General features: G+C 39.7%; 1 protein-coding gene across 3 annotated transcripts; it reads right to left on the reverse strand.

The window, feature by feature from the left end:
- Positions 1–593: 593 nt before the first annotated feature.
- On the reverse strand, positions 594–22,686 carry LOC126632842 (vacuolar protein sorting-associated protein 52 A-like). 3 transcript variants are annotated; one of them, XM_050303340.1, is made up of 20 exons: positions 22,149–22,685; positions 21,931–22,028; positions 21,397–21,457; positions 20,767–20,862; positions 20,066–20,167; positions 14,908–14,991; positions 14,540–14,620; positions 14,145–14,288; positions 13,584–13,675; positions 6,253–6,334; positions 4,462–4,644; positions 3,590–3,705; positions 3,427–3,485; positions 3,104–3,204; positions 2,958–3,008; positions 2,311–2,490; positions 2,087–2,221; positions 1,835–1,909; positions 1,471–1,528; positions 594–1,314 (listed from the first exon to the last, which is right to left on the reverse strand). In XM_050303340.1, the coding sequence occupies exons 1-20, from the start codon at positions 22,173–22,175 to the stop codon at positions 1,007–1,009; spliced, it is 2,133 nt and encodes a 710-aa protein (XP_050159297.1). In that variant the 5' UTR covers positions 22,176–22,685; the 3' UTR covers positions 594–1,006. The 3 variants fall into 3 exon arrangements, with proteins under 3 accessions (XP_050159297.1, XP_050159298.1, XP_050159299.1); XM_050303341.1 differs by having other exon boundaries at positions 594–1,311; positions 22,149–22,684; XM_050303342.1 differs by lacking the exons at positions 594–1,314; positions 1,471–1,528 and having other exon boundaries at positions 1,834–1,960; positions 22,149–22,686.
- Between the last annotated feature and the right edge of the window lie 1,655 nt (positions 22,687–24,341).

The following is a 24,341-nucleotide window of genomic DNA, read 5'->3' on the forward strand; positions in this document are numbered from 1 at the left end:
GTGAGAGAGAGTTGCACGCCTGACACCACACGGGTAGAGAGTTGAGGGTCGGCAACGTGGCGAAATGTGGGTCCCGTTGTTGAAGATTATTGGTCCCACAGGAAGATGGAATGGGACAGGACTAGTCAAGGTCCAGGCTGTGTTTTTTTAATATTTTTTAATTCTCCTAATTATTTTTGGGATATGTTAAGTTAGTTTGTTTCCCAAAAAAGAGGTTTGGGTCATTTGAATTGATATTGATGACGTGGTAATAGTTGGGCCTACTTGATCCACACTTTAAATGTAATCTAGTTGGACAATCCGCACTCAGAAAATGACATCCCATCCTTTTTGACGTGGGCCTTTTTTTTTTTCTAAGTGCAGCAATACTAAGAAGATGGGGAATTCAATTACGCCATGTATTGTAGGTGGACAATCTAATTTGATATCGAATTTACCATTTACGAAATTTAAATGTAAAATCTCTCACTTACAAGTAAAGAGGAATATCATCAGACCGTAGTACTGAACGACGACGTGGGTCCATTTTAAGGGACAAATAAGTTTGAGCCCCAAGACTAGTTCTCAGGCCGAGCTTTCACGTAGACGACAAGTTCCGAAAATCTCATGTTATTTTAATATTGTGAAGATCACGTCACGTTATTTTAATAGAAGCAAAGTCCTCAATGTTCATGATCTTCGTCAAATTCAATCTTTACATTTCAAGTCTATTTCCTTTTAGTTTAATCAATCATGTAACGGGCACTTGGTCTTTGCATTTGTTTTAGGCAAGCATAGCACATTGAAAACCAAAAAGTCCTCGTTCATTGAGGTATAAAAAAAGAACCTAACCGAACCACCGTCTCATTCAGCGCTCAATCGTTTGGTGTATAATTCAGATCTCACGCAAACCTACAAAATCACTACACAAACTGTGTCTGTTGGAAGCCTCCAACGTTGGCACGCATGCAATCACCCTTTCTCTCAAGCCTTCTCTTGGCAGGTAACCCATATGAACCGAAACAACCTAGAAGGTCCTCGAGTATTTTCTAATTTCGTACATGATTGACGATATGGACACTAGATCCTTGTTGAGAGCAGACCCACCAACAATCCTCTTTATGCAATCTGAGAGCCTTGTGTAATATAGCAACAGCTGAGTCAACGCCGCCCTCAAGATCTCCATACCACACAGGAAGTTGCTGAAAGAAGTTATGACATCTTTGTGCATCAGTTCGATTGCAGCTTTCCATCTACTCGCAAAGTCCTTCACGAGGGGCTCAACCTCTGCAACAGTTATAGGCTTCTCAGAACTAGCACTTGGATCCTCCGCTGAAAGGAAAATTGCAGGTAAGTACATTTTTGAAGAAGAAGCAAATTTTTATTGCAAACAAACAATAAAAAAACAAAAGCGGACAAGAAGCTCGCAAAGGCACAAACAAAACAAGAAGGATAGAAGATGCCACAGCATTTCTTCACCAAAATACTTACAAGCTCGGGTTTTAACAAATTTGATTAAATCGCTAAAATGCTCTAGTAGTAGTTCTTCCTGCAAGGAGAGAGGTGAAAGCTTAAAACAAAAGAAGCAAAGCAAAACCATATACCGTAAAGGGAAGAAAGAACAAAGAGGCTATACAATTGTGTTATTTATCCCATTCTCCTCGTATGCTTCTATTTATGTTCTCATGAAAACTTGTAACGAATGCACAAGCAAGACTGAAGTACCATATCAGAAATGAACTAGAAAGATAAAATGTTTAGCTGAAATCCAAACTTCATTTGCAGACTAATAATTCAATCTTGAATTTGCACCAAAACACGATCTGCAAGATAGGTAGCACAACCACTCACTTACCACAAATAATGCTGTGTTGCTTTTCAGAAGTTCCTCGAAGTGCATTTGAATTTTACCACCTTCTGGATCAGCTTCCTAGCATTCATATGACAAAAATTGTGAAACAGCAGCAACCAAAGCATGAAACTGATACAACTGAGCATGTTCAAGAAATTTTGCCAGAGACTTAAATTTCACCTTCATGTTGATATAGATCCTTTGACGTTCATTTCAATTTTCAAAAGAAAAAAAGAAACAAGAAACTGAGTTTACCTTCAAAACAGCAATCGTCATATCATAATTGTTTATCAGAAACACGGTTTGTAGCTTTGGTTTTGGAAATAAATTAGCAAGCTTGATAAGTAAGTCGTCAATAGCCATTCTCAATCGCTCCAAATTTAATTCAAGCTGCAAATCATGGATGGATAATTAAGTCCACGAAGTGATCAAGAATCTTAAATGAGCATAAAGTTTTAAGTTCATTTTCTACATCTAACCTGCCCATCTCCATATTCCACATTGAGGTGGATAAGTGAAGCTGTAAATTCAGCATAACGCCTCATGACATAGTGAGGATGAACATCATCTTCCCACAATGTCTTCACATTTGCATTCCGCATGCTGTTTAGATGCAGGTCAAACACAAGCTTAAAGCGAGGCCATAGGGCAATATTGACCTGTTAATGTTTCAAAATCAGAGGCATTTTCGTTACATGCATTTATGATATAAGACCCAATACAAGGTGTGCTTTCAATACGATCCATTTGAAGAAACATAAGCCAATACTAGCAATTTGTAACTCTCTTTAACATTTACATATCATCAACCATCAAAGAATACAAGTAACTACATGCAGAATGCAGATGCAGGTCAAACACCATCTTCAAACGAGGCCATAGGTTAATATTGACCTGTTAATGTTTCAGAATCACACGGCTTTCTTGTTACATGCATTTATGATATAAGAGCTCAATACAAACTGCGCTTTCAAGTTTCAATATAATCCATTTGAGGAAACATGAACCAATACTACCAATTCGCAATTCTCTTTAACATTTACATATCATCAACCATCTATGAATACAAGTTACATGCAAAATGCAGATGATATGATTACCATAGAGACAAATTCACGACACACACCTTGTCAAGGTATGAATCCAAGCATGGAATACGCCGCCTAGACATAATGAGCTGCAAAGGAAGGAAAACAAAAATCAGAAATAGAATATCTTCAAGCAAATGCACCACAGAACACAGGTTGAGGGTCTCATTAGAATGATAACTACCTGGTGCTGATGTATTATGCGAATCATTAGCATTACACCAATAGCATCGTAACAATTTGGAAGTATTGAATTGAAGTGTTCGTCAATTACAGAAAATGGGCCTGGCGTTAAAAAGCATTACAAGTCGTCAAAATAAGCTGAATTTTCAAAAAGAAGCACAATGAGAGTCTTCAAAGATCCAAATCGATCATCTGAATCTAACAGCCACCGGTAGAATGCTTTAAAATTTGGGAGAAGTTTATGCTCTTTGTAGTTATAATCAGTATGCAATTGCCAAATGTTTAACCATAACAGAATGAATCAGGAATAGCTGTCATGTTTACCAGCAAAAATTTCATAAAATACGGATTGTTCGCCAAAGAAATCATCACAGAAATGATACCTGCATATAAGAGGGGAAAATTGTGAAAACAAATCAGTATTTGGTCAAATTTCAATTAGCAATTTAGAAATCATTATCAAGGAGCAGGGCAAACTCTAGCGTACTCGGAAGTAGCAGTATCCATAAGTAGCTTGTGCAAGCTCCTGAAGAGGACCTCGTATGGATACTTGATGGAGCTGGCTTCAGCTATATGTGGAATCAACGCAGGTTCATCAATTTCCTGGTAGATAGCAAAAATTTAAACATGACATGTTTTACATGCAAGATATATAAAGAAAATGGCATCATAAGAAAACTAAGACTAGCTGCCATTACAAAACCATCATCTATCACATTTATACCAATTGGACATTTAAAAGTGGAGTATAAGACAAAGTATAACAATCCTTATAAAAATATCGCAATTAAAGACGTAATTTGTCACAATACACTACATTTACAGGGTTGCCTGTTTTTAGACAAAGCCAATTCCAAGCATTCAAAAACTATTAAAGATATACTCATTATAAGGTCCCAACAATTTCCATATCAAAGACATTCAATATCATATAACCAACAGGACCAAAGAAGTTACAGTCAATTCGATTATGGCAACTGATTTAAAATGTTGATCATTCTTCATTCAAAAAGGCATGAGTCATGATACAATGATCAACATAACACTAGAGCTCCTCTGTTGCTTCAGCCTATCTTGTAATTTTTATATTCTTCAACATATATTGCAGGCTGTTCTAATATGTAATGTCACATTCATAATATAGTGGGATAAAATGGTAACCTTCATCCAGAAACATTCAATATAATAATCACAGTCTCGTTAATAAGTACACAGGTTGCAATAGTTTTTGGCAACTATTCTTACAAAAAAAAATATAAAAAAGGAAACAAGCTTTTCGCAAAGATGCTACAGTTAGATATCATTTTCCCATGGTCTTGTATTAAAATTGGATTAACAAGTTAGTTGCAGTAACAAAACCTTTAAAACTTTTCTCCTCTCTCCAAGAGCAAAGACAGCAGACCGGTTCTTCAGTGGTTCCCTTCCTCTTGAAAAGAGACTAGTGTTCCTAGTCTCAACGCCAATTAAATCACTAGACGCTGCTATATCCAACTGTAGTTTCTCAAGTGCTTGAATGTAAGCACGGAAATGTGCACTGAGAACCTGCAAAACATATAACTCAACTTCAATATACTACATAGATTATCCATTTTCTTTTTGCCCTTTTTTTATTAATGTGAAGAGGTGGATTCAGACTTGGGAGCTCTGCCAACTTTGGGAAAAGAAATCAATTACTCTTTACAATAGCATTCATAGCATAAATTATCCTACTCCTTTACTAAAGCTACATTAAATGTTAAAATGAGGTACCAAGGAATGAGAGGGCGAGCCTTGGCACAATGGAAAGGTTGCTCCTTTGTGACCAAAAGATCATGGGCTCAAGTCGTGGAAACAGCCTCTTTACAAGCTTTGTAAAATGTTTACTCCCACTCTCTACTCTCCCAACCCTCACAAAACGGGGAGTCTTGTTGGCTTGGGGTCACCCTTTTTGTCTTTTTGGGTACTGGTTACACACTTTTTAAATGTTTACTAGCAGATTACAAGCTTTGTAAAATGTTTACAACCTGGAAGTGGGGGGTTGGGGGAGCAACATCTATCGTACATAGCCTTACCCTTGCTTTGCAAAGAGGCTGTTTCCATGACTTGAACCCGTGACCTTTGGGTCACAAAGGAGCAACCTTTCTGTTGCGCCAAAAAGACAAAAGGAAAACCGAAAATAAATTTGTGAAGCTTTTGATGAAGTAGGATACTGCCTGAAATTAAACATTTGTGAAGCTTATAAACAGCTTCGGCTTTGATGAAAGTGTTATAGATCAACAAAATGTACATCAAAAATCACCTAATCCAGAACTGATAACAGAAGAAAACAGAGAGCATTTTAAGCTAAATGGACAATGAGCATGTGACACTACCTGTTTATGTATGGTAGTTCATCTCATAGTTGCCGGATTCGGTGAAATCCCGTCCGAATTCCGTATCGGTATGGACGTACCAGTCCTTTTTGGATTCGGTGGTGAATTCAGTGTTTCATCTAACCATCTCCTATAATTTCTAATCAGATTACAGAAAAGCTGTAATTTTTGGGAAGAGAGGATGGAAACAACTGGAATTTTGAGAAACTCTGTGCTTTTGGTTTTTGTCAGGTAGAGGGAAGACGATGAAGGAGAGGAAGAGAGATAAAATATTAAGTTTAATTGTAATTTTTAATATTTTTATTGTGTTAGTTGAGGGTCCCATCTGGAGTATTGATTTTTTAGAGAAGTAAAGAGTCAGAGGCCGATAGCACTTCCCAAGTTCCATATTAATGTAATATGTATATTATTATGACTAGACAATTAAGTGAATTAATTGTTTTTTATTTGTATACAAATAATTGCTTACAAATAATCAATTTAAACAAAAATAATTGTTTACAATAACTATAAATATTATTGTAAAATGTATATTATAAATATTTTTAATTTATATTTTTAACGTATTAAGAATGAATCGAACTGAATATCATACTGTCTATGTGTCCCCTCTGACAATATCATACTGTCTATGTGTACCCTCTGACGAATGGTACTTTAGGTTATTACTGAATTCTGTACCTGAATCGAACCACGAACTTGAACCGAACCCGTATCCGGAAACTATGGTTCATTTAGCAGTATTCTAGTTCTTCAATATCATAATTCAAAGACAGGTCATCAGTTTTAAAGTATTCACCTTGTTCATTGTGTCAATGTATGCTGCACGAACCTCAATATATACCTCCTTGCCATGTTCCTTCAGGAAGGAAACAACATACCTACATTGTCATGCTGGAATCAATCAATAATAAACAATAAAAAAAAAACACAAAATCATTCTGATAACAATATCTATACATATCTCATGGAAAGAAAGGACACAGAGCCCATCTAACAGGTACTTATACCCTGAATTGATGATAGTGGCATCCCAAATTGATTGCACATAACAGCACTGGCACCCAAAATAAACCCAAAACAGCATGCACATCTAACAGATACCTACGTTTAGTCGTGTCACACATTACTGGCACATGAGTGCACGCCGTATTTATACAGAAGCAATATCACCACTGAGAACTTGCTCTCGACAACTCAAGGAAGACTACATTTACAATCATTTAGCACTACCAACATATAATCCAGGAAAAGGGATAGTAGGGCACACATAAAAAAGACACTAAGAATGTATGATCCAGTTTCTCTTAATCTCAAACTCATTTTTTTTTTTTTTTTTTTTTTTTTTTTGAGAAGAAACAATTTTATTAAAAGAATAAAGAACAACACAGAAGTGGATAAGAGTCCACTAACTGACAACAAAGAAAAACCCATTAGAATTTGGCTACAGCAGCCATTTCTAGACCTCGTTCACTTAACTGCAGCTAACACATCCCATAGTATTTGAGATAGAGAAACATTCTTAAACTCTTTAGTTACCGAAGCCCAAAAAGCTGCCCAATATTTTACTCTCCCCCAAAGTTCTTCTGCCCCCACTCCAGTATAGTCTTCGAAAATCCTCTTGTTACGTTCCAGCCATATATTCCAGAAAATTGCCGATACCAAGCAACCCCACAAAACTTTGGATTTTTTCCTTTTTCCAAGTGCCTTAAAATTTGTGCTTAGTAGCTCGAAACACCCTTTAGGAATGACCCAACTTGCTTTAACCTCCTGAAACAATTTCCACCACAGTTGGATCGAGTAGGAGCAATGAAGAAATATGTGATTTACACTCTCCTCCTTGGCTTTGCACAGGCTACACCAATGTGGTGATAAGCACATAAGAGGGTTTCTCCTTTGAATTCTGTCACATGTGTTTAGATTCCCATTGGCCGCAAGCCATACAAGTATTTTAACCTTCGGAGGAACCTTTGATTTCCAAATCTGTGGGTAGGGTGGAAAATAGTGCACACTCCCATCGTTGTTCCGTAATGAACGATAGGATTTGCATGAGAACAAACCTGAAGCTTCCAGGTTCCACCTTCTGATATCCCTCTTTAATGGAGACAATCGAACCTCTTCCAATTTCTGTAATAATGTGGCCACCTCTACTATCTCCATCTCATTCAAGTTTCTCCTAAAATCAAAGTTCCAACACAAAGGATTTGCTGAAACTTCCACGAAGCTCGAGATGTTTTGATTATGCTTCCTCGATAGAAGGAATAGTCTGGGGAATTGCTCCTTCAACGGTCCCCCTGTTACCCATCCATCCTCCCAAAACCTCACCCTCTCACCGTTGCCCACCTCAAACGTGCAGCATCTAAGAAACTGTTGAGAACCACTCGAAATGTCTTTCCATGGGCTTCGACTTGAAACCCTCCCATGAGGAAGTGCTTCCCATCCATTAGCTTGTAGCCCATACTTACTTTTTATCACCTTGTGCCACAGAGACTGTGACTCCCTTGGGAATCTCCACAACCACTTAGCCAATAATGCTTCGTTCTGATTCCTCAAGTTCCCCACCCCTAGACCTCCTTCCTCTTTGTTTTTAGTGACTAACTCCCACTTGGCCAAGTGTGTTTTCTTACCTTCCTCCATGCCTTCCCATAGAAACCCCTTCATTAATCTTTCTATACGTCCTCTTACCCCGCATGGAATTTTGAACAAGGACATATAGTAAATCGGCATGCTTCCCAGGACTGATTGAATTAGAGTTAATTTACCCCCTCTGGATAGGAAAGCCTTCTTCCAACTTTGAAGTCTTCTTTCCATTGTTTCTACCACTGGATCCCAAAATTTTATTGCTCTTGGCCTTCCTCCGAGGGGAAGCCCCAAATACTTTATCGGCCAGCACCCTACCTCGCACCCCCAAGAAACTGCCAGCCTGTTTAGTTTCTCATTGTCTGAATTTATCCCAGCCAAAAAGCACTTAGCTTTGTTGATTTTCAATCCTGAGACCGAACAAAATAAATTAAGCACTTGGATTAGGTTGTTCCAAACTTCCTCGTCTTCTGTCAAGAAGAAAATGGTGTCGTCGGCAAATTGGAGATGAGATATCTCCACCTTTTCTTGGCCGATACACAAGCCTTTGATGAGATCAGTTTCTTGTGCCTTCTCCATTAACCTGCTCAGAACATCGACTACTAAGGTGAAAAGAAATGGTGACAGTGGATCGCCTTGTCTCAAACCTCTTGAAGCTTGAAATTTTCCCCTTGGCCTTCCATTGATCAAAACGGAGAAATTTGCAGAGCTTAAACATCCTTGCATCCATTTCCTCCATCTATTGCCAAAACCTTTTCTTTGTAGTACTTCTTCCAGAAATCTCCATTCCACATGATCATACGCTTTTTCAAAGTCGATCTTAAGCACCAATCCCTTCTCTTTTTTCTGCCTCACCTCTTCTACCACTTCATTTGCAATGAGGACAGCATCCAAAATTTGTCTATCTTTGACGAACGCCCCCTGATTCGGAGAGACAGTGGTATCCAAAACCTCCTTCAATCTTGAAGCCAGTGTTTTGGCTATAATTTTATACAATCCAGTTACTAAACTTATGGGCCTATAGTCCGTCACTTTTAAAGAATCTGATTTCTTCGGGATAAGGCAAATAAAAGTCTCGTTCGTCACTGCATTTATTATCCCTTTCTCAAAGAATTCCTCCATGATCTTCATTATATCCTTCTTCAAAATCTCCCAGCAATGTTGAAACATTTGCATAGAGAAGCCATCTGGACCTGGTGATTTATCCTTTCCACAATCGAAAACTGCTCTTTGAACTTCTATTTCCTCAAAAGGCCTCTCAAGCCAAACTGCCTGAAGGGCGCTTATTGGAGCCCAATTTATCCCTTCCAATCCCCAACATGCCTCGTCGTTACTGCTGAATAAGGATTTGAAAAAGTTGACAATATGCTCTTCGATCTCTTTAGCTTCCTCTATTATTCCCCCTCCCACCGACTCTAACCTCTCAATATAGTTTCTCTTCCTTCTCCCATTTGCAACTCGATGGAAGAATTTTGTATTACCATCCCCTTCCTTTGCCCATTCCACTTTGCTTCTCTGCCTCCATTTCACTTCTTCTTTAAAAGCCAAGTCTCCTACAATGGTTTGGAGTTCTTCCCTTTTACTTCTAGCTTCAAAATCTAAGCCTTCCAACCCCTCTCTCCTGTCCAACTCCTCTATGTTTGCTTCCACTTCTTTCAAGACTTTTTCAATTTCGCCGAAGCTCTCCTTACTCCAGCTTTGCACCTTTCTTTTCATGGCTTTTAACTTGATCATAAATTTATAACCCTCCCACCCCTCCACTTGTTCCGATTGCCACCATTCCTTGAATTTATTCCTGAATTCTGGATCTTGAAGCCACATGTTTTCAAATCTGAAAGGGCATGGCCCCCATTTCACTTTGTTGGTGTCTAGCTGGACTGGGCAATGATCAGAAATGACCCTAGCCAAGGCCGTTTGTCTAGCCTCAGGGAAGATATCTTCGCAGCCTGTAGAGCATAAGAATCTGTCTAATCTCCGACACACAGGTTCTTCTCTGAGGTTTGACCAAGTAAATTGTGCATTGAGCAGCTCCAGATCCTTGAGTTCTGTCTCTCTAATGAAATCATTAAAATCCCTCATGCTTTTAGTCAACCTCCCTCCGTTTGATTTCTCATTTATGAATCTAACCACGTTAAAATCTCCTCCTACACACCATCTTGGTCCGCACATGCCATAAAGTCCCGCCAATTCTTCCCAAAACTCCCTTCGGTCTCTATTTTTACATGGACCATAGACTCCCGAAAGCCACCACTCCATCCCATTGGGAGCCATAATTTTTATTGATGCAGAGAAAACACCGATCAAAGATTCGGTTACTGACAAGTGTTTTGTATTCCAGATTACAGCTATGCCCCCTGAACTTCCTTGTGCAGGGGCATAAATCCAGTCTTTATATCTGCTTCCCCACACACTAGCCACAAGGCTTCTGTCAATCATAGCTTTCTTAGTTTCTTGTAGTATGATGATGTCGGGCTGTAGCCGTTGGAATTGCTTTTTCAAAGTTAGCCTCTTCCGTCTACTTCCCAATCCTCTAACATTCCAGCTAATTATCTTCATTAAAACTGGTATTGCCCCTGTGAAGTTTACTGTCTCCCTTAAAACCATCCTCTTTCTTGCCTCTTCTGACTTTCCCTTTCTTCGCTTCTTTTAACAGAGACCTCTTCAACGGAAACAAGGAAATCTTCATTTTAGACAGAAATTTGGAATTTAGATGTTGTGGCTCACTGTTAGCTAATTGGCCTGCCAGTTTTTTCCTTCTTCTGTACTTTAGTATTTCCTTGTTGCTTCCTGTTGCCTTAGTATCAGACTTCTCCTCGTGATTAGATGCCTCCTTCAACGTTGTCACTTCTTCCAAATTTAAATCCTTGAATAGGTTGTGGAGGACATCACAGGATAATTCGAAATCTTCAGATGTTTCTTTTTCCTCTTGTGCGTAGGCCTCCGTCTCCCCGTCAGCAACAGAAGATTGAGCGGAGAAATCTTCGTCGTCGCTGCCAAACAATTGAGCCGAATCCATGCCTAGAGCCTCCATCCTTCTCCACCATTGATCTGCTGGATTCTTCTCAATCGACCCGCTCGGTGATTCAGCATGGTCCTCATCGGCCTCGCTCACCAGAACTTCCTCTAATTCACTATCTAAATCAGTGAATGTGAGATTAGCAGGCCAGCCTTTCATCGAAATAGGCTCTTCTAGTTGGTTCTGACCAGAGCCAAAATCTTGTGGGGATAGACTCTTTAACCGCAATCTGCCCCTGTCAGGTTGACCAAATCTCCCGAGGAAACTCGAGCATGTGCTCGACGAAGATCTACTTGGACTGCCTGCTGTATAATACTCCGTTGCCCGTGGTTGCTGGGTATCGCCCAAAGCCAAATATCCTCCAACGGGGTGCCTTAGAGTCAGCAGCCTTAGATCCTCCAAAGGATTCGACGACGTTTGAGACTTATACAAAAATTCCAATTCGGATTGAAACCGATGTCTCATCCCGTAAATTGTTTGAATAAGTGGACCTCGACCTGACCCATCCCAATGAGATTTACAGCCCATCGATTTACCGTTTAAAGTTGAGAATAAATTTTTAACACCCAAAAGCCCGGTGACCGCCATGTTATCTTCAATATTTGGGCTTTGAGTATCAGAGCCCACCACTCCATCCAGTTTAATTGGAATGAAATTGTTTTTATTGGGCCCCCTCCCTTCGTAAACCTCTACAACATTTCTAATGCATATCTTCACTCTTGTTCCATTAAAAAACTCCCTTCTTGATGAAATCTGTGCCCCCTCTGTACTTGAGCCAGCGCTCTCTTTCCCATCTAATTCCAGCCTTTTGCTTTTACCCAGAGAAACATATGCAACATTTCTAGTGCATATCTCCACGCTTGTTCCATTAAAGTACTCCCTGCTTGATGAGATCTGTGCCCCCTCTGTACTTGAACTTCCGCCATCATTCCCGCCCTGTGTTTGAGGTGACGTCCCATACTCTTTTTCAGAGACAATAATGTCAGAGAGTTGGTTTGCCGGCATCTCGTAACTCGCGTCCGCAGTCTCAGTCCCGTCGTGACCAAGCATTCTGTCACCACCGGTAGTGACTGGGCAGTCGATGGCGCCGATTCGAAAGCTGGCACATTTCCCCGTCGCGTGGGTTGCCTCCCCGAGCTCGGCCGTCGCCGGATGAAATATTCCAGAAGTCCGTTGTAATTGTTGTTCCTTTTTCAGAGACCCAACTAAAGCTTCTGGTCTACCCCGATCTTCAGCCGGAGTCATGGGTCTCATCGCTGGAGAAAGTTGCCGGATCCTGACCCTGAAGACTAAGTCTCCGTCAGCCACTTCTACTACCTCAGGGATGAAACCAGTTATGTTGGTTTTGAGTTTTATCTTTGCTTCGAGCAAGAATCCGAATCCAGATGTTGCTTGATCGATATCCGCCAGACCGCCACAAGCCTCGCCAATATCCTGGAAGAATTTATTGGTCCAAAGATGCGGTGGTAAACCTTCCAGTGCCACCCAACCTCCGTAACTGACCGCCAGTCTTTGATTTGTGTTCAAACTCTCCCACCACCCCGCCAGTTTCACCTCGGGGTACTCCTTCATGCCTATTGCTCCAAGTAGTGCTATTTTTTTTGCTTCCTCCTCGTTCTGGCAAACAAACAGTGCTTTGTTGCATTGAAATGGCGAGAGTCTGATTTCCGTTCCCAGAAGATTTCGAAGGGATGCTTCCACCTCCCTCCATGATTGATGCACCACCTTTCTCTCACAGACTACAACACTTCCCCAACTGTAAGATTCTTTAGAGCTTTTCCTCTGATTCCAAGTGAATTCTTTCCAAAGTTCCTCTCTGGCTCTCCGATTGTATTCCTCCTTTGTCGTCTGCCTTCCTCCAGTGACTGCATCCCTATAAGAACCTTGAGTACCGGATCCCGACATATTCCTTCTAGGCTCAGTTCCACCCCGATTCATCTTCCTCATTGTAGTCCCCGTTTTCTTTCCCCCTTGCAGTATTTCGTACATCAGCTCCTCCAGATTTCTCCATCCTATACCTTTAAAACCTTTTGGAACGAAGATATTTCTGACAATCAAATAGTTCATAGCCTGATTTATCTCGTACGATCAAATTCATAAGTGAATCAGATTATTTCAGGGAACAAAATAATGAGCAACATAACTTTTTTCCCACTGAATCCTCCAATAACCCATGTAAATAGACTCATTATCCTTAATAGTTGCTGCCACCCTGAGTATCTGTAACTAGGGCTGTCAATGGGTTGGTTCAATGATCTGAATTCAACTTGAACCTGATAAATTAATTTGTGATATTAATGAAAACCAACTCAAGAGGTCGCACTTGGTGCGATGGCAAGTGCCTTCGCCCATGAGCGGTAGGTCTCGGGTTCGAGACTTGGGAGCAGCCTCTCCATAAAATGGGGATAAGGCTAGCCGACATTCACCTCTCCCAGACCTTGCGTAAAGTGGGAGCCTTGTGCACTGAGTACGACATTTTTTTTTAATGAAAACCAACTCAAATAGAACTGAGAATACTGTAAGAAACTACTCACTTGTACTTCAAAAGAACATTCTGCTGAAGGATCTGGATATTTGTTTTAGGTTTTCTCAATGCATAAAGCTTCTGAACAACGAAGTCAAACACCTGTGGAAAGATAGATGTAGACAGATGAAAGCTCATACGTTATGAATCTTTTGTAAATGGGATGGATCAAATTAAACATTGGGTTTTTATCACAAATGGTCCCTCATTTTGTTACGCCGAAAATCAATCAATGGAGTCCCTAATTTGACCACAGCACACCAGTATAGTCCCTGCTGTCCAAATCCGTCAAAATTTCTGTTAGTTTTCTGACGTGGCAGTGTGGCACACAGAAAACTCACAGAACCAATATTTTGATGCCACGTAGACTATACCCAATATTTTGGTCCCTCAATTTGAAAACCAATATTTTGTTGGAAGAACACTAGAATTTACTCCTATATGGTATATGTTAAGAGGCATTTACTGTTCTGCTGACATAGATCAGGCATGTACAATACGTGAACATACAATAACACAAGCAATTAGATGATCAATATCAGATAGTTTATCTGGCAACTCAGGTACCAACCTTGGAAACTGCTTTCTGTCGAAGTTTTTCAAGCTCTGGCTGAACATCTTTTAGGGCTTTTGAAGTTTTAACCATAAGATCTACTTCTACAAACTTGAGCTTCTTACTAAGAATCTCTAAAGTTCTCATATATTCATCATTCACCTGGATAACAATGACACATTGAGCATGTTAACTGCAATGAAAGAAAGACAACACAACATAATACAAATTCAATGTGCCTACTAAAGAACATGTTAAGTTTCACTTAAGAAATGATTCAGTCGAGATTGTGAGAAAACATTCTTATCAAGATTATAATGGCACTTATTATCATACACGAACAGAAAAAACGTGAAAAATGATGATATTGCAATTACAAGGAGAAATTTAACAATTAAAGGAATAAGATATACCTCGCCTTCAACAATTATGTCTACCATTCTTGGTGGGACTATAATGTCTTCAACAAACTTAGCCAATTTTGATTCCGCCACCTGTTAAGTGAACATAAACCGGTAATTTATATAAGAAACAAGAAGCTTATGGATAAGAATCAGACCAACTATGTCTACCATTATTTCACCTTAATCAATATACGGGCATAACATACCATACTATCTGCTAATCTGGTAAGAAATTTCTATAGATATTATTCCAACAATTTTACAACACAAACAAGCAAGCTACAGAGGAGCATGCCTCATCAATACTCAAAAGATTAGTTGTTAATTGAACTCAAGAAAAGTGAAAACATAGAGCTTTTTATACAAACAAATGATACCTTGCGATTCTTAAGCTTCAAACCCATGTCCATAGACTTCTCCTGGAGAATTTTGATGTCTGAACTTATTGAACCAATCTCTGACTGGACAAGGATTCTTGTAAGTATTAATGATATTGATATAACATATGTTAAAGGGGAGGATAATTGACAAACAATCCCCTTAAAGTTCTACGATTTTGTTGTATTTATTTAAAGTAGAGTGGGTGATTGCATGTTGTGCGGTTTTTTCAGATGATTCCTTGGTATCCAGTCTTGTGCTTATGCTTTTAATAAAAGGAAAACTAACGAAAAATCCAAAAAAACTTCCCTTTTAATGAAAAGCCCTTTTTAAAGGTATAGTGAAATAGTACCAGGGAAAGGTATAGATGTGGTTTTTCGTTAAAAGTGAACAGTACCAGGAGTGTTTTGTTAAAACTCCCTTTAATAAAAGCAATTGTTTCAAAATTTTAAAAGAATTATTGAAAAGAAAATAAAAGCTCAATGCAAAAAATAGAAGGTTAAGCAACAAGACATGAGGAAACCCAATATGAAATTAATAGGCCAAAGTAAAAGGAACTGGAAAAAAAAATGAATATCATTTAAAAGGCATATAATATCTGAAGTTTATGTGCTTTTTAGTTCTATCACAGCTGAAATGATGTATTGTTTTTCGAGCATAGTTGTGGGATAAAATAAAAATTTAGAAACCGTTTAAAAGAAACACATCAACAACAACAACAACAAAGCCTTTTCCCACTAAGTGGGGTCGGCTATATGAATCCTAGAACGCCATTGCGCTCGGTTTTGTGTCATGTCCTCCGTTAGAACCAAGTACTCTAAGTCTTTTCTTAGAGTCTCTTCCAAAGTTTTCCTAGGTCTTCCTCTACCCCTTTGGCCCTGAACCTCTGTCCCGTAGTCACATCTTCGAACCGGAGCGTCAGTAGGCCTTCTTTGCACATGTCCAAATCACCGGAACCGATTTTCTCTCATCTTTCCTTCAATTTCGGCCACTCCTACTTTACCTCGAATATCCTCATTTCCAATCTTATCATTTCTTGTGTGCCCACACATCCCACGAAGCATCCTCGTCTCCGCCACACCCATTTTGTGTACGTGTTGATGCTTCACCGCCCAACATTCTGTGTCATACAACATCGCTGGCCTTATTGCCGTCCTATAAAATTTTCCCTTGAGCTTCAGTGGCCTACGACGGTCACACAACCTGCCGGATGCACTCTTACACTTCATCTATCCAACTTCTATTCTATGGTTGAGATCTCTCTCTAATTCTCCGTTCTCTTGCACGATATATCCTAGGTAGCGAAAACGGTCGCTTTTTGTGATCTTCGCTAGATTGCTCTGATCATTAGTGTGGATAAGTATATAAATGGATATAGATAGGAAAGCAAACACAAGATGTACGTGGTTCACCCAGATTGGCTACGTCCACGGAATAGAGGAGTTCTCATTAATTGTGAAGGGTTTACACAAGTACATAGGTTCAAGCTTTCCTTTAGTGAGTACAGGTGAATGATTTAGTACAAATGACATTAGGAAATATTGTGGGAGAATGATCTTGTAATCACGAAACTTCTAAGTATCGGAATGTGGTATCGTCTTGACATCTGTCTCATAGGTAGATGTGGCATCTTCTCTGGAAGTACTCTTTCTCCATCCAGGGGTGGTATCTTTAACTGGTGGAGATGCACAAGGTAATGTATCAATTTCACTTGAAGCTTACTTGTAGTTTCAGGCTTGGTCAAGCGCGATACAAACCATGTAGTAGGAGTCCCTCAAGTTGCCGAGCTAGGGGATTTGCTGAAAGAGGTGACAGACAAGGTAAGCAATCAGAGCTCCGGCTGATTGTTCACATTCTCCCTATCTTGCAGGCAGCATGAAGGATAAAGAGAAGAAAAATGAGAAGAGATGATATGGGATACTTTTGCTTTTGAAGAAGTAACTTTCCACAGGCTTATTCTTGAACTGAGCTGGAGGGTTTTCTGGTTTCCTCCAGAGTATAAGGCCGACTGAAGAATTTGAGGGTCAAAACAAGTCCATCAAATCTAGAGTACGTTCGACCCTACTGATATGGGATACTTTTGCTTTGACAGAGTAATGGATGTATCGGCACGTGTGCTGTTACGCTTGTCTCCACATGCTTCCTTGTATCCTTCTCACTTGCCCTATCTGTTCCTCAGGCAGATGCGGTATCTTCCCTGGAAGCATAAGATGTTGAAGATGAGTACTCGAGAGCAATGCCAGGTAAGTAAGTTCCAGGCAGTCAGTTCCTGGCTGGAAGCTTGATTCCAAGTGCTGACTGATTGCTCTCTTTCTCCTTGTCTTGCAGGTAAGAACAAGGCCAAAGGAAAAGACAGGGAAAAAGCATGATATGGGATACTCTTGCTTTTAACCCTGATGATATGAGATATTCTTGCTCTAGTATAACTTGTTTGCAGAGGTATTATCGGGGGGAAAGAAAGCTGAATATTTCGAAAGGCTTCGATGAGAGTGCCCTCTCATATATGAGGAAGGGTTGAGCATTTTTGCAGGTCTGTCTGTCCGTTGGGGATGGAGGTTGACATATATAGGAGTCTCCTTAACAACAAGTAATAATGCTATTCCTTTACCCTGTCAGAGCACTTTGAAAAAGTGGTCTGTGGTATGTGGAAAGCTGATGTTGCGTGTGAAGATTACAGACAGCTTTATCCAAGGAGATCCGGCTCTTGTAGTTGGGAAAGTGTTGCCTCTTCGGTTTTCGAACAAGCAATCCTATCAGGGATCTGGCTCTCGAGATTCGGAGAACGATGTCTCTTCGATTTTTGAGAAAGCAATCATTCTGGGGGTCTGGCTCTCGAGATTCGGAGAGCGGTCTCTTCGATTTTTGGGAAAGTAATCATGTTGGGAGTCTGGCTCTCGAGATTCGGAGGGCGGTGCCTCTTCGATTTTGGAGCAAGCAATCTTGTTGGGAGTGTTTTCTCGAATGTGAGTAAAGGTTGGGCATGTTTGCTAGTCTACCTTGCCACGAAGCACAGAGATTGACACACAGGGACTTTCCAATTATCCAGCAATGGTACTGTTCCTTTACCCTCTCTTCGATTTTTGAGAAAGTAGTCATGTTGGGAGTCTGGCTCTCGAGATTCGGAGGACGGTGCCTCTTCGATTTTGGAGCAAGCAATCTTGTTGGGAGTGTTTTCTCGAATGTGAGTAAAGGTTGGGCATGTTTGCTAGTCTACCTTGCCACGAAGCACAGAGGTTGACACACAGGGACTTTCTAATTATCCAGCAGTGATACTGTTCCTTTACCCTTGTGGGTAATAATATGGGGTAGCTAGACCTTCAAAATTTATGTGTCTAAACTTTGTTAGTGCTGTTTCTTTGCTATTCTTTTACCCGTCTTGGTCAGAGCGATGTAGTGGAAGCTGCAAGCTTCACGTGCTCAACTTTGGCAGAGAACTTTGGCAAAGTTATCTGTGATACACATGAGCTACTATTGCGTGTGGGAAGTGGGTGATTGAACAGTAAGACTCATGTGCTTTCTACTTCACCAGAAGTCTTCGACAGAATGCCCATAATTTCCGCAAAGCTGAGTGTGCGTGTGACAGGTGCTGCTAAGGCTGGAAAAGTAGGTGCCTCTTCGATTTCTGAGATCGGCCCTCGTGGTCTCTGAGCAGCCCAACTTTTGAGAAAGCAAGCGCCTCTTCGATTTCTGAGATCGGCCTTCGTGGTCTTTGAGCAGCCCAACTTTTGAGAAAGCAGACGCCTCTTCGATTTCTGAGATCGACCCTCGTGGTCTCTGAGCAGCCCAGCTTTTGAGAAAGCAAACGCCTCTTCGATTTCTGAGCAGGCGCCTCTTCGATTTCTGAAGCTCCGTCGAGTGCAGATTTTTATAGGGGCTGGCATTAAGTTCCAAAGCACACTTGAATCTCCACCAGTAGAAGCTCCATTCTTACACTTCTAAGATCTTGATTTGTTCGACCTCTTCTCTCTTCAACACCTTTGAAAATGTCTGGCCCTTCCGACCGTCGTTTTGACTTGAACCTTGTTGAAGAGGCAGCCCCGCCTTCTCCAGACAACATATGGCGCCCATCCTTCGTCTCCCCTACTGGTCCTCTTACCGTTGGGGATTCCGTTATGAAGAATGATATGACCGCTGCGGTGGTGGCCAGGAACCTTCTCACTCCCAAAGATAACAGACTACTTTCCAAACGATCTGATGAGTTAGCTGTTAAGGATTCTCTGGCTCTCAGTGTTCAGTGTGCAGGTTCTGTGTCTAATATGGCCCAACGCCTATTTGCTCGAACCCACCAAGTTGAATCATTGGCGGCTGAAGTGATGAGTCTCAAACAGGAGATTAGAGGGCTCAAGCATGAGAATAAACAGTTGCACCGTCTCGCACATGACTATGCTACAAACATGAAGAGGAAGCTGGACCAGATGAAGGAATCTGATGGTCAGGTTTTACTTGATCATCAGAGATTTGTGGGTTTGTTCCAAAGGCATTTATTGCCTTCGTCTTCTGGGGCTGTACCGCGTAATGAAGCTCCAAATGATCAACCTCTGATGCCTCCTCCTTCTAGGGTTCTGTCCAGTACTGAGGCTCCGAATGATCCCCCTCCGGTGCCTTCTCTTTCTGGGGCTCTACCGACTGCTGCGACTTCTCCTAAGCAACCTTTGTGAAGGCTCTCTCTTGTTTGTTTATTTTGACTCATGTATATGTACATATTTGTAGCTTATCGGGGATATCAATAAATATGCTTTCCTTAAACACATACTTTATTAATGAAAAAAATGAAAAATAAATATATAAAATGTAAGATGGACAAGAAATCCGTATATCTAACTTAACACCTTCAAAACTCAAACACTGTACAATCAAGAAGAATACACTAAATAGAATTTTAGAATATAACTAAAATGAAAAACAAAAGGATTTTTAATGCATTCCCTTTAAATTACTGCGGCAAGTATAACTAAAATGACTCAAAATACTGATATGGACGACAGTTTTTATTTGGGCAAATATGTTGATGCTAAAGAGTCATCGTTAAATACATTTTCCAGAAACATAAGTGAGAAGTCAGAAGTCTTTCCATCAATATAAGCAATAGAAGATACAGTCATTGTGTGGGTGAAAGCATGTAATGATTGTAAAACGGCAAAGAAGGGACCAATCTACCTGAAATCCACTCAGAAGAGTTTCCATCTGTGACAAAATGCTGTCACAATCACGAATTTGATCATGAAGAGATACTAGATTATCACTTTCTTTAATATAGTCCTGCAGTATTGCAAAAAGGAAGATCCTAACGATCAAATTAATTATTCCCAGAACCCTATCCACTATCTGTATAACATTAATGCAGGAAAGCACATGTGAGCCATGGGTAAATGATTTTCAGAAAAAATTAATAACCATGCACCATAAAAGAAGCATTTATGCTGAAAACTGTGAAAACTTGACTGCATCATTTCACACTGCACCAAAACACAACAGGATGGAACCAAAATTTTAACCCTTCATAAATTTGCACAGCATCTTCCAAGAAAAAGGAGTACCTCTTGAAAAGATTTGAACACATAACAAATGTTTCATAACCAAAACGAGAACAGTTTACCATGATTAAACCTTGTTACAAGGTAAATTTTGTAATCACAAAGCTAAAGGAAGTACATATTTCAACAGGAACATTAACACTATCTTATTTGCACATATTTTGCACATATTATGCACACAAGCAAAGCTACTAAAGTGAAACAGTAAAAAGGAACTCTTATCATAACTCAAAAAAGATATTATTTTACAAGTTAATCTTTTAGACATAAAATGAACTAGGGAATGCACAAAATATGGTAAAGAGAATGTGAGTGACCAAGAACCTGGATCGAGTCCAATTCAACTTGTCGTATATTGTTCTCAACCCCCTTTGTATGCTCCCGAAATTTTGTGCCTTTAGACAATATGTTCGCAACTACCTACATTAGATGATATATAGTCAAAAGATTAATGCATTTTAGTGACCAACACAAGGCAACATATTCCCAACTTTCTACATCAGATTCAGATGATAGATAGAAGAAATATTGATGCATTGAGTAGTTCATCACAAGTATTAGAGCTAAGAAAGTACAAAGAAATTACTGTATTCACTATTTACACAAACTACACACAACATAAGTATAAAAATAGGATAGGAGTCCAACTACATGAATCCTTATGAACTAACTAGCTTATTTTCAAAAAATAAATAAAATCATATGCATTCTCTGACCAGGAAAAAATTACTTCTAGGCATTACATGTGTCATGATTTCATATGCTTCTCCTTAGTAGCATGCAACGAAACGGATAATTACATTTTAGAACATTTCACTAGAACAAACCATATTCACAAAACAAAGAGAAAAGACCATTCTCTCTTATCACAACAAACATAAAACCAATTAAAAGAAATACAATGAAACCATGTATTAGAGCATTAAATAGCATAGAAACTTAAATCTTACTCACATCATCATGTTTACATTCTTCCAATTCTTGTTGCAGTCCTTCTAACGATATATCATCAGTGCTGAGAGGAGAAGGAAAAGTTACGATGGAATCATTACCAAGATGATGCACTCAAACTATATCTTGCAATTCTAGAATATTTATTCCATTAGTTATCAACATACTCAGCATAACATGTGGCGCCGCACATGCATTTCAAGTAATCAATTTAATTTTGCACGCGTAAACCTCTCCTAATTTCGATACACAGATAATAAAAATAAAAAGTTCCATACAGTTCCTCTGCAGGCATGTTTATCACAGTACTTGTAAAAACAGCCCTGTCAACATACATCATACATGATAGTCTGTGTCATCGTGTCTATGGTAGTCTGTGTCATCGTGTCTATGGGTTAGAAATTTGTTTGTGTGCGTGGCATTACTCATACATGGGTGAAGACTGATTCCTAGTGTAGTATCCGATAGCTGTTAGCCAAAATTTGACAATGTGAATTCAATTTATCAACTATGTAGAAATTCGAAAGAAGCATATACCTGCTTGCATCCTCCTCAACAATCAAGTCCCCAACAAATGCACCCAAATCGAAAACCGCTTTCTGAGCATCATCATTGCTCACATCATAAAACTGACCCTACAAGCACGCACGCACGAAGCCCGCTAAATCGTAATTTAACACAATATTTGTAAAATTAGGAAACAGATCATTCTAATTAAGCTCTTGCTTCACCAAATTGAGCAATGTAAGGTTTACCTCTTCGTTGCTTGCAACATAAGTCATGTTGATTGTTCTGTGCAAGTGGTTGGCAAATCCAATCGATCCGCCACTGAAGATTCGATGACAATGTAAAATCGTTTTTCCGAATTGATAATTGCTGATCGTCTCTAGGCCATTGCTATGGCGGCAATGCCGAGTATTCCCGCGACGGAGAAGGGTGGGTCTCAGTATACACTGATTTCACAGGAGCTTGACCGGAAACAAAGCTCGGCGACGGAGAGGATCTCAATTCCTGTAGGGATCCGTGAAATCGGGATTTAGAAAGAAACCAGATCACAAATTAAGAGCGAGAAAGAAGAAGGAAACAAAGCTCCGACGATGACGACGACGACGAAGAATAAGAGACTGAACTGTAACAATGGGGGAGGATATGAGCAATAAGTCGATTTGCAAGTCGCTCTGATCCTCTCTGAAGGATGACCCTGCAACTGGGGCTGGTTGCCCGGGTTGGAAGGGTAACCCAACCTTTTACAATTCGGGCGGGTCTCCGGGTCGGGTTTGATTGGGTTGGATATAAAAATATGAACCCCAGCCCAAGTCAATGTAAGTCCGGTTTTCAAAGGAAAATAATGTCTCCAAGCAATCAAGATGATTATTTTACCAAAATGTCCTCGATAACAGTCTTGCGGCGCCATGTCATCGAGCATTTATCCAAAATTACATTGATAACCCCAGCTTTGACATCACCCTCTACCCAAATGTCTAGGAGATTCCTTCGAGACGCAAACTTGAAAGCATCCATGAGAGTAGCCAGCCACCTCTGCCACCAGAATTGTGGTTGAGGCAAGATTTTTGGTGCAACAAAAATAGGATTCCCCAACTCATCTCTTAATACAGACCCACCACATAATAGTTAAAAACAAGACCCATCAAAATTAATTATAAAAATGTTGTTGAGTTTCAAAAGTACTTGAAGTGCAGTTTGAAATAAGCACTCAGTTATGTGCTTCTTATTTGTTACTTTAAAGATTATAATTGTTTGAACCAAATTTGCGCACATCTATATACAACTGAGTTACACTCCGGAAAACTTGTAAACAAGAACAAACAACGGTAAAGAGCCTTGCTACCAATGGGATACCGGTCAATCAAGTCAGTAAAGATATTAGAACTCAAGCAATAGACTGAGAGCATATTATGGAACACCCTTCACGTTCACCCTAGGGAGTATTTGTATTAGCTGAGAAGGGTCCTTATGACGATAATAATACATCATTAATCGAGAGTCATAAACTCTTAAAAGCAATATACGAGTATATTTCCTTGTTAAAATGGTTGATCTTATCTCGCGATGCACGTCGTTCTCTTTATAATTTGTGCACAAGGAATTATAGGAGCAAATGAAAACTCAAAAGTAAATTTGTGCATGAGTTGGTAAGCGGTGTTCAAAAATGGTGTACCATTTTGAAATCAACCTTATACTTGGCAGGAGAGTGCTATGAACATTTGCATTTATCGTGAAATTTGGATTTTCTCACTCCTTAAAATGTCCATGTCACTTTTCCAAACCGACTTCCATTCTCAGGAGGTTTTTGGAGGAGGAGAAACTCCGGCGAGGTGAGACGGAGGAAGCCGGCACAAATTGAATGTGGATGAGGCATGGAATGAAGACCTTAGGTTATGAGGCGTAGGAGCAATGGTTAGAGATGACCATGGACATTTTGTTTCAGGCTTTGTTAAAAAGTACAACCATGTCTCATCTCAGCTTCAAGTTGAAGCTTTGGCTGCCATCGAAGGTCTGGTGTTAGCGTTAAAAATGGGTTTACATAATCTAAATTTCGAGAGTAACTTTATCTAGATTATTATAACGTTGAAGGATATGTCACTCAATTTGTGTTTCATTGGACCTATTGTGGAAGATGCATAGCATCTAATATCTACAATTATTGGAGTAACTTTTACCCATGTATGCCGCCAAGCAATAATGTTACTTATTGTTTAGCTCGTTAGGCAATTTACCATGACTTGTTTAACTATTTTGAGAATCTCCAAAACTCGTTTTAGATTTAAAATTTGACGAGTATATCAATTAGTTGCTTGTGTGGTGGAAATTTTTTGTACTAATGACGTTTTTCCTTATTGAAATCTATCGTCGTACCTAAAAAAAAATGTTGTCTAATGATTATTTTTCTTACTTGTAAATAAGAGGTTTTCCATTCGATTCTCATC

This window comes from Malus sylvestris, chromosome 8 (genome assembly GCF_916048215.2).
Source record: "Malus sylvestris chromosome 8, drMalSylv7.2, whole genome shotgun sequence".
Classification (NCBI taxonomy): domain Eukaryota; kingdom Viridiplantae; phylum Streptophyta; class Magnoliopsida; order Rosales; family Rosaceae; genus Malus; species Malus sylvestris.

What these genes read in the sequence shown, in the direction of transcription:
- LOC126632842 (XM_050303340.1), bottom strand. Translation starts at nt 22,175, where the DNA reads ATGACTTATGTTGCAAGCAACGAAGAG. An exon ending in AAGAATGTAAACATGATGAT is followed by an intron (nt 20,863 to 21,396) that starts GTGAGTAAGATT and finishes CATCTAATGTAG; the next exon opens with GTAGTTGCGAACATATTGTC. An exon ending in GCAACACAGCATTATTTGTG is followed by an intron (nt 1,529 to 1,834) that starts GTAAGTGAGTGG and finishes CTCTCCTTGCAG; the next exon opens with GAAGAACTACTACTAGAGCA.